This window comes from Ipomoea triloba, chromosome 9 (assembly GCF_003576645.1).
Source record: "Ipomoea triloba cultivar NCNSP0323 chromosome 9, ASM357664v1".
In the NCBI taxonomy this organism is placed as follows: Eukaryota; Viridiplantae; Streptophyta; class Magnoliopsida; order Solanales; family Convolvulaceae; genus Ipomoea; species Ipomoea triloba.
Genome location: NC_044924.1, coordinates 29,671,141 through 29,682,426, shown reverse-complemented (window position 1 = coordinate 29,682,426; position 11,286 = coordinate 29,671,141). Strand labels below are relative to the sequence as shown.

Here is an 11,286-nt window from a genome sequence, read left to right as displayed (position 1 = left end):
ACAATAGTGTTTTTTTCATAGGCTTCAATTCCTCTCTTTCTCTTCATCCTCCCATTATTCCTCCCCCTTATCTCTCCTGTCCTGTGTGTTCTCTCTCTTTACTGAGTTAATAGTCTCTCTCCTATTGAACTAATGAACCTGTAGCGTACAAGACCAAATTAAATTAACCACTTCGCCGACGATGAATCTCGCCGGCGAGTTTTCCGGCGCCGGTGGCCATGTTTCTGAGCAACTGGTGCTGATATGGCGTCAGATTAAAGCCTTCAAAGTGCCAGTGGTGGCTCCGATTCTTAACGTTGCTGTTTATGTGTGCATGTCGATGACGCTTTTGCTGTTCGTGGAGTGGGTTTATATGGGCGTGGTGATAGGCGTGGTGAAGATGTTTAGTAGGACGCCGGAGAAGCGGTTCAAATGGGAGGCATTGGAGGAGGATGCGGAGCTGGGGAATGGTTGTTTCCCCATGGTTCTTGTTCAAATCCCCATGTATAATGAGAGAGAGGTATGTACTACTCCATAATATTTGGAAAATTCTATAATGATTGTTGTATTACTTATATATATATATATATATATATATATATATATATATATATATATATATATATATATATATATATATATATATATATATATATATATATATATATATATATATATATATATATATATAAAAGATGTACTACATAATAAGGAATAACTATATAGCGAGATGGGGTGGGGGCATGTACTCTTCCTAATTCTTGAGGCCGGCCCTATTCCCTACCCCGTTCCCATCCTAACGGGGGACGGGGAGGGGACCGAGGAATTCTTCTCTATACTATAAGGAAATTCAAGTGGGGAATCATGGTAGATTATAGAATTGTGCGGGGCCTGTCAAAGTCTTGCTCTATGGCAGGATGGACTAAAAAGTCTGTCAAAAATATGGGTCTAAGGGAGATCCGTTTGTACCACGGGGTAAGGTGGGAACCGTAACCTTAAATTTGTAATTTTTGTAAAATTATAATTTGTAAAAAAAATGTAAATGCTAAAATCATTTTTAAAAGTCTAAACTCTAAAATTTAAGTAAAAACAATCTAAAGATAAAAGAAATTGGAGGTTTATCTTAGGGTTTTGTTTTTATTCTCAAAAAAATATCTTAGAGTTTTGTTTTGTAAATTTGTAACATTTATTTAATTTAATAATTTTTATTTTTAATTTGGTAAATTGACGAGCCCCGTTGACTCACCAAGCTCGCGGGTTAGACGAGGCGGGCTAAAAGGCCCATCAAGTGGTATCTTATCATGGATAAAATATAATGATGACTAAATTACAAGAAAATAATAAAATATTATCATATTTAATAAGAGATTAAATGTTTGCTGGTTAAATACTGATAGATTTTAGTGTTTTTACGAAAATTCATTCATAAATTAAATAGCTATACATATTAGTAGTAAGAGTCATTTCCACTTTTGGTCTTACTGTTATTGGGGCATTGCCAATTTTAGTCCACTTCATTAATTTTTGCCACATTACGGCCAGTCTTATTTAGTCATTGTCACTTTTAGACCACTGTTAAAATTTTCGTCAAATTGCCATCCAAAATAGGGGTATTTTGGTTTTTTCATGCTATGGCCATCTCCATTACCCTTTGTAGTGATTTTCCTTACAGATTTTAATCCAATGAAGAGGTCCGGCGAAAGCCATGGCTTTGTAATGTGGCTCACATGGCTTTCGCCGGACCTCTTCAATGGATGAAAATGTGTAAGGAAAACCACTGCAAAGGGTCAAGGAGATGACCAAAGAATGAAAATACCAAAATACCCTTATTTTGGACAGCAATTTGACGAAAATTATAACGGTGGACTAAAAGTGGTAAAAGCTAAATAAGATTGGCCGCAATGTGGCAAAAATTAATGAAGTGGACTAAAATTGGCAATGCCCCAATAACAGTAGGACCAAAAATGAAAATGACTCTATTAGTAATTTACCTACAAATTTTTTATTAGTGTAAAATGAGTAGAGTTACATAATTAAGAGATAAGATAAAATATAATTTTTTAATTATTAAATTAAATCTCGTCAACAAGATCTCATAATCATCTGTAGTACATTAAATGTCCCCATAATGTTTATACTATTTGACATTATTATGTTGGTTGTATCTTATAACAAAATAAACCAGCCGACTCTATTTGACTTGAGGAGCCAAGGGCAAATAATTAAAACCACAATAACTTCATAGCCTCTACTCGTTAGGAGCAATTTGCAAATTTGTCCATTCAATTATCATTTATGAAAAATCAGTCTTTCTGCACCAAATTAATTATAAAACTGTGCAAGATTTTGAAGTTGTACTAGTATGGGGGAGACGAGAACTCTTTTAGGTTTAATTTTAAAAGCATACATGATTATACATGGTGTAAAAGACACATTTATATAACAACTCATATTGTAAGATTTTTTATTATTTATCCGCATGGACAACTTAATTGGCATTCAAATGGTAAATTGTGGAATACATGATCGAGTTTTAACATATGCAATTTAAGAGTTACACACAATGTGAGAGTTCATTATATATGGACACCAAACACTGAATCTCCTACTTATATAACTATTAAGTCACCGTGATTTACACATATATTATTCTATCATCAGGTCAGAATATAAAGCCATAAAGGCCCCTGAGACAAGAAAATTGTTTTGTGTGCAAGATTTTTTTTATAATTTTATTAAATATATGTCAGAGCCTCAGAGGTATTGTTAAAATTGTAAATAATAGTATAATACTCATACTACTTGACGTGATTATTGTTGTAAGTCATAAAGACTCTGCAGAACTTTAAGTCTCTTTAACAACTTCATTGCCTCCTTTGCTTTTTCATAAGCAATTTGCATATTACTCCATTAAGTTATCAGTTATAACAAAATGACCCCGCTCAAGATTTTTTTTTTTTTTGTTTTTTGTTTTTTTTTTGTTTTTGTTTTGTTCCACAGGTGTATAAGCTTTCAATTGGAGCAGCATGTGGACTTTCTTGGCCTTCCGACAGAATCATAGTCCAAGTTCTTGATGATTCAACAGATCCCACTATTAAGGTACTAATTAATAGTTTAAATGACATTGAAACATCACAATATGTAAATCTTTCACCTATATTGTATTTGGGTCCTTAACTATGGTTTGTTTCATTCCAAACATGAAATGATGACTAGGAAATGGTGGAGATGGAGTGCCAAAAATGGGCAAGCAATGGAATAGACATAAAGTATGAGATTAGAGGCAACAGAAATGGGTACAAGGCAGGGGCATTGAGTGAAGGGATGAAGCGTTCTTATGTGAGGGAATGTGATTATGTTGTCGTCTTCGATGCTGATTTTCAACCCGAACCTGATTTCCTCCGCCGCACCATCCCTTTTCTAGTCCATAACCCAAACCTCGCCCTTGTCCAAGCTCGTTGGAAATTCGGTAATGATACAATTTTTATCTATTGTTTTGCCGTGGATAAAAGTAGAAAGAATTAATTATATTATGTTTGTGACATATAGGTTGAGTCATGGTATGGTGGGTGAATTTGCAGTGAATGCTGATGAATGCTTGATGACAAGAATGCAACAAATGTCTTTGGATTTCCATTTCGCAGTAGAGCAAGAAGTTGGGTCATGGGCCTATGCCTTTTTCTCCTTCAATGGTACAAATCCCTTCTCGATCTCTAACTAGGATTCCAACAATTACTTGTTTAATGTGAAAATGAAACTTGTGGAAATGTCAAATGTGGAATCCAAAGGACAGTTTTAATGTGGTCCTGACTCCTGATAGATGAGGCCAAAGTGAAAAAAGAAAAGAAAAAATCTTATTCTTTTGGTTGAGAAAAATTTGCATTCATTGTTCGAGGTGTACTATACATGGATTAAATCTTGCCTTGTCATCTTAGTCGGTAATTGACCATTAGGAGGTAATGAGCAGTTCAAACCAGAATGTCAATAGGTTGCTCTTGTTAGTAGTCAAACTTGTAAAATTGTAGTTATCAAGTCAACAGTCTGATCGAGTAAGGATGAAGGAATTTTTTCTTTTATAGGCAATATAGGAGAAGTGTAGAGTATACTTAAATATAAAGGTGGAAAAATTGGGAGAGGGTGTAAAATCTATTGAGTATAAAATAATAAATTAAATGCATACGGTTAATACTAAATTAACGTTTTAGTTCAAATAAAATATATTGTTGAACTAAATTTTCATATGTAATAGGTAGTGGGTAGATACGGTGATGTGCAAGTTTTGAAGATAACACTTACTAGCATAGATATAATAATATGTGTGTATATATCATTTTAAATGTTTTTGCTTTTTATACATGTCCATGCATGTAAGGAAATATATTGTAATTTATTTTGATTATTTTTTTAAAAATCTTTTAAGAATAAAATTTTAAGTTTTAGTATTAAAGTATTTATATTAAAGGGAAAAATGACACTTTTAGTATCTCAATTATGATCAAAGTATAAAATTAATTTCTCAATTATTTGAAACACTCCGTGTTTATGGACATAGTTAAACTTGAAACCTTATAATTACCAAGCTAATTGTCCTACCAAGTTAGCTCGAAGATTCTCCCATGTCTATATCATTCTTAAGTTATTATTACAAGCGTGATACACACACATACACAATATTTGATTTAAGACAATTAACGTATATAAGTCTTACAATTATGCTTATTTTATTTTATTTTTTTGAATACTACTGACTCTATTACATTGTAGTATCTGTTCATCATACTTTTTCAACCTATTGAAGCACAAATTACAGAACTATATATTCACAATTTTATAATAATAATAATAATATATTACAGAACTATATTTTATTAATTATTTTCAATTTTAATAATTTAAAATTATATGTGCTTGTAGTTAATATATTATATGACTTCAATTTATTTATTGACGACATAATATGTTATCTGTAAACACATATTTTAAATGTTATTTTAGACCAAAAGATTCCGATTCATGGTATAATTTGCATGACCGTCAAAGCTAAGGCAAATTATGCTATGGACTCGGGTCCATGGCAGAACAGCTGCGAGGCTAATGAGTTGAGATGGTTCCACATTCTTCATAGTTTTGTGTGGCGCGAATAAGCTCAGCCCACTATAGTTCAAAGGTCCAATGGACCTAACAATGAATAGTGCGAATCACTAGCGTAGCGGGATAGGCTAGCCCACGCCTTAACTTTTATGCCACACAATTAACGAGTTGTCTAAAATAAATATAAAGGGCGTGTTTGATTATTGGCTGATCAATTAAATTTTAATTGATTTGATTTAGTTTATCTGTTTGATTTATCAATAAGCTATTTTGAAATAATTTAAAAATTGAAAAGCTAATGGATGTAGCGTTTTTAATTAGCTGGTTGGAATCAATTGGTATATGTACTATTTTATCTTTTGGAATTAATGGGATCTGCTTTTAAATGGATGGTGAGTTTACCATTTTATAATAATAATAATAATAATAATAATAATAATAATAATAATAATAATAATAATAAACGGGTGGCGGGTTTAGACATTTAATAATAATAATAAATCATTTTAAATTATTAAAATTGAAAATAATTAATAAAATTTATTTTAGAATATAATTTAATAAGAGTTAAATAAACAAAAATAATTAACTTATGTCCTTAAAAAAAGTATAGATGATACCCAAAATTTATAATTATTTATTAATAAGAGTTTATCATCTTGTTATATTTAAAGGTAAAATAATACAATACACTCATATCCTTAAATGTCATTTTACATTCAATCACCTATTAGTAAACATCTAATTTATCAAACAAATTGTTTTTTAATAACCAGCTAGCTATTACAACCAGCTGGTCAAACTAGTCAACGGAATCAACTATCAACTACTAACTAAACTAATACGCTATTAACCGTTTGCCAAACACCTCCAAATGTTTGAAATAGTAACTTTAACAAATGCCCCCAAGTATACTGGTTAGTGTTTCTCTTATAAGCCAGCATGAGAGCTTAATTGGTGTTCCTGTGTGTTAGATGATGAGAAAAGACACAAGATCAAGTTATGACAACTGCAGTATAAGAGTTACATCTAATGTGGTGGGTTCTTTGTTGACACCGTACAAACACTAGTCCCCACATACATAATGGGATGGATCCCTAAACCACCGGGATTTATCTCTCCTCTATCCTTCTGGCTTGGGTAGGCTGCTAGGGAATTTCTGTCCTTTTGCGGACAAGTGTTTCTCTTATAAAAATGCATCAACTGTTGAGATGAATATACATATAGCAGTGAGGCTAGGAATTAGAGTCTCTGATGGATTTAGAAAGATGAATTCATCAAAATATCAATTTCTTGATTTTTTTTTCTTCAAACTCTATCGTCATTCTTAAAAATTGAGTTGAAATTATATATAGGGACTGCAGGTGTTTGGAGAATTTCCGCAATTGATGAGGCTGGTGGATGGAATCATCGGACAACCGTTGAGGATATGGACTTGGCTGTTCGAGCTAGTCTCAAGGGCTGGAAATTTTTATACCTTGATTCTCTAAGGGTAAACATATTTTGTTTATTGGTAAAAAAAAAAATGTTTAACATTATGCATTTTTATCATCATTATAATAAATCTTTATGAATTGGAAATTAGTAATTTAATTAGTATCAAAATTAAAAATATTGGTGCAACTATATATAACTACTAGTTTTTGAATCTATCCTAAAAACATTTGATCCTGTTTGAAATATATAGCACTACTTTAATTTAATTTGTTTCACATAACAGGTGAAAAATGAATTACCTAGTACATTTAAGGCACTGCGGTATCAACAACACAGATGGTCATGTGGGCCTGCAAATCTGTTTAGAAAAGTGTTTATGGAGATAGTGAGAAACGAGGTTTGTTTGTTCCTGCAACTCCCTTCTCATCATCATGTCTTAATTAGCTTATATACGTACATTATTGGAATAATTAATAATGATTTGTGTTTGTTTTGAATATGAACAGAATGTAAATTTGTTGAAGAAGATTAACATAGTATACAGCTTCTTCTTTGTTAGAAAGGTGATATGCCATGTCGGAACTTTCATGTTTTACTGTGTAGTGTTGCCTACAACTTGTCTGGTGCCGGAGGTTGATGTTCCAAAATGGGGAGCCATTTATATTCCTTTCATCGTCACCCTTATCAATAGTGTTGGAACTCCAAGGTTAATTAATTTAATTGCTCTTCAATTCTTTCTTTTCTTAATATTTTATTCCCATTATATTTAGGATCACACTTATGTTAGACCTTTTTTGTATTCTTATTTCTGAAGAAAGTAAAATATACCCCTTAGTTATGTTGGCCAGCCTGTTGACTTGATATTAATTAGTTAAATCACAATACATATTCAAGGTTCTGTTGGTCCGAACGACAAAAATTACATTTTTAGTTTTTTTTTTCTTTATAAAGTTAAGGTTAATTCTACAATGGTTGAAAGAGAGGGAGTAAAATAACTATAATAATTACAGTAGTGGTGAACTAAAAACACATTTTCACTAATAATTTTATAAATGTTGTCATAGGGAATTAGGGATACATGATATAATGTTGATTTAATGTATTTCATGTTATTTATGGACATGTATTATAGGTCATTTCACTTGTTGTCGTTTTGGATTCTCTTTGAGAACGTTATGGCCACACACCGTGCTAAGGGTACCTTTATCGGCCTGTTGGAGGTAGGCAGAGTGAATGAATGGGTTGTCACTGAGAAATTAGGTGAAGCTTCGAAGTTGAAATCAACAAAGGAAACTTATAGAAAACCTCGTTCCAAGATTGTAGAAAGGTAATATTACACACACATATTTGATATTCTAGTTGAAATTTTATCTTATACTTTTGTTCTTGTATTTACTTGTTGAATCATTCTTGTTTTCTACAGAATGTACATTTTAGAGCTAGTTATTGGTGCATATCTCTTATTTTGTGGAAGCTATGATCTCTTCCTTGGGAAAAGACAATATTGTTGGTACATCATACTTCAATCGATTGCTTTCTTTATAGCAGGATTTGGATATATCGGCACATATTTACCTACCTCCTAGCAACAACACAATGTTACAAGAATTCAAGACATTATCTCTAACAAATTTGTTGATTTTGTATTCACTAGGGAAGTAAAATAGATTCTTTTGTGTCATAATTTATGAGACAAAACTTATTATTATTATTATTATTATTATTATTATTATTATTATTACAAGAATTCAAGACATTATTATTATTATTATTATTATTATTATGTGGCTCTTTTTCAAAAGTCTTAATGTAAATTTGCATTTCTATCATTGTAGTCAAGCGGCATAGTTGTGATCCTCCTAAGTGAGAGGTCACAGATGGATGGAGCAGGTGTAATAATAAACGGAAAATGCATTAGTTAGTTAATTCATCACCACAGGGAGATGGAGTAAATTTTGTTAGAAAACCAAGAGATTGAGAATATTATCTCATGCTAGTACATGAAAACAAGAAAACAAACAAACACTAACAACACGTTTGGTTCACGGAATGAATTTTAAGGGAATAGGAATACTATTCCATAAGGAATAGAATAGGTAAGGAATAGAATATGAATTGTATTCCAGCGTTTGGTTCGCGAAAGGAATAGACTTGGGAATTGTATTCCAGCGTTTGGTTCGCGGAAGGAATAGAAATGGAATATATATTTAAAAGACATAAATGCCCTTCTACAAAATAATTCTTATTATTATTATTATTATGATTATGATTATTATTATTATTATTATTATTATTATTATTATTATTATTATTATTATTGCATCTAATATTCTTTGAAGACTGTTCATTATACATGATGGAATTTATGTATGAATTAAAATTCAAATAATTTTCTATCAACTGCTAATCAATATATTATAAGAACATTTATTAATATTCAGAAGAAGAATAACATATGTTTTTTAAAACAAAATACGTACTGAAAACAATTCAATGATAGTAGCAATGTTCATAAACTATAAATATGAATAATGATTAATGGCCAGCAAGAAATCTTCTGATCCACTGTAGTCTTCGATCAGGATCAAGACTGAGGAAAAAAGCGACTTTATTAGGATTATCAGTGAGCTTTAACGAAACAAGGTCCATTTCATCTAAAGTCAAACCATCGACCTCTTGTAATACACGATCAAGCTTCTGAAACATATCCATATCACGATCATATTGAAGGCCATCAGACAAGTTCTTACCAACTTCTGACATTGTATTGCTTATTAGCTTCGCAGCATTAAGCATACTCTCAGCACATATCTCGATAGCTTCATCATTAGTCCTTTTCCTCTTACTTGAATTGCTTCTTTTTCTTCCATCATTTTGTGGCTCAACCTGTGTACTCATGAAATCAAAATCATCCAAACCAACACATGTACTATCATCTGTATCAACTCTTATATCATTTTGTTCTTCAGCTTGTATTTCTTCAACAACATCATCCGCTGTCTGTGCATCTTTTCCAGTTGCACGATTTTTAGAATATATTGCAGATAACTCATTATAAAACCTAAACCTTCTTGATCTAAAAGGTGTAGCTTCTTTATGACTCTACAATAAACATATAAAATAAATTATTAGTACGTATACATTAATAAAAATAAATGTAAGTAAAACAAAGCGTAAATACTTACAGTTAAGTATGAATCCCAAATTGCATCTTCAGCATAAACCATGTGCCTGTGCTCATTCCAACGGAACCCACTAGTGTCTTTACCTTGCACCATATCATGAATAATGCCCAATTCTTTTTTCAAAGTTTTAATTCTACTCTCAATATGTGGCTTAGCTTTTATGGTAGTATTTGGTATTTTTTCCAAAATCATTCTTTCAAGTTTTAATAAATAACCTGTCTTAAACCCTGTATCGGAATTATATTTCCCTACATTATGCATTCCGGTCAAACAAGACACTAATATAATGTCTTCTTCGGGTGTCCACTTTCTTTTTGTTTGCTTAGTAGCACTTTGAGAGCCAATGGTTGCAGATGTAGGGTCAGAAGACATTTTTAACTACAAATGAAATACATTTATTAAAGACATAACATTGTTCATAAACCACATTACAAAAAACCAAAACAAAAACAAGAAAACAAAGAAAAACAAAAAAGAAAAAAAAAAAAAGACATCAATGCACATGTCCTTAATTTCTAGATGATATCCATTCATTGAACATGTCATTTGTTAATTCTGTCCTCCAATTATTCCAAACTTCTGAAGGCTCTATTTGTGCAATATCATCATCTTCATTTATTCCGTTACCATGTACCAATTCATCTTCCATAGGATCAACATTCATCTCATTTCTAATAAAGTTATGCAGCAAACAACATGCAAGTATAATTCTGTTATGTATTCTAACAGGATAAAATGATGGGCTTCTTAGTATAGCACATCTCATTTTTAATAAATCAAAAGTCCGTTCTATGACATTGCGAGCAGCTGCATGTTTCATATTAAAAAACTCTTGAGGAGTTGTCGGTTGATGACCTTGACGCCATTCATTTAAGTGGTACCTTTGACCTCTAAATGGTGCCAAAAATCCCTCACTATTAACATATCCTCCGTCAACTAAATAGTAACAACCTATAAACATAATTTTATAANTAGTAGCAATGTTCATAAACTATAAATATGAATAATGATTAATGGCCAGCAAGAAATCTTCTGATCCACTGTAGTCTTCGATCAGGATCAAGACTGAGGAAAAAAGCGACTTTATTAGGATTATCAGTGAGCTTTAACGAAACAAGGTCCATTTCATCTAAAGTCAAACCATCGACCTCTTGTAATACACGATCAAGCTTCTGAAACATATCCATATCACGATCATATTGAAGGCCATCAGACAAGTTCTTACCAACTTCTGACATTGTATTGCTTATTAGCTTCGCAGCATTAAGCATACTCTCAGCACATATCTCGATAGCTTCATCATTAGTCCTTTTCCTCTTACTTGAATTGCTTCTTTTTCTTCCATCATTTTGTGGCTCAACCTGTGTACTCATGAAATCAAAATCATCCAAACCAACACATGTACTATCATCTGTATCAACTCTTATATCATTTTGTTCTTCAGCTTGTATTTCTTCAACAACATCATCCGCTGTCTGTGCATCTTTTCCAGTTGCACGATTTTTAGAATATATTGCAGATAACTCATTATAAAACCTAAACCTTCTTGATCTAAAAGGTGTAGCTTCTTTATGACTCTACAATAAACATATAA

The 11,286-nt window shown here is 31.8% G+C and overlaps 1 protein-coding gene across 1 annotated transcript; it reads left to right on the top strand.

The window, feature by feature from the left end:
* LOC116030917 (glucomannan 4-beta-mannosyltransferase 9-like) lies at window positions 1-8,211 on the top strand. Its single transcript, XM_031273284.1, has 9 exons — window positions 1-499; window positions 2,980-3,078; window positions 3,196-3,448; window positions 3,561-3,671; window positions 6,426-6,562; window positions 6,791-6,904; window positions 7,014-7,213; window positions 7,640-7,834; window positions 7,931-8,211. Exons 1-9 carry the CDS (start codon window positions 182-184, stop codon window positions 8,091-8,093), a joined length of 1,590 nt encoding a protein of 529 aa, XP_031129144.1. The 5' UTR covers window positions 1-181; the 3' UTR covers window positions 8,094-8,211.
* The last annotated feature ends 3,075 nt before the right edge of the window (window positions 8,212-11,286 follow it).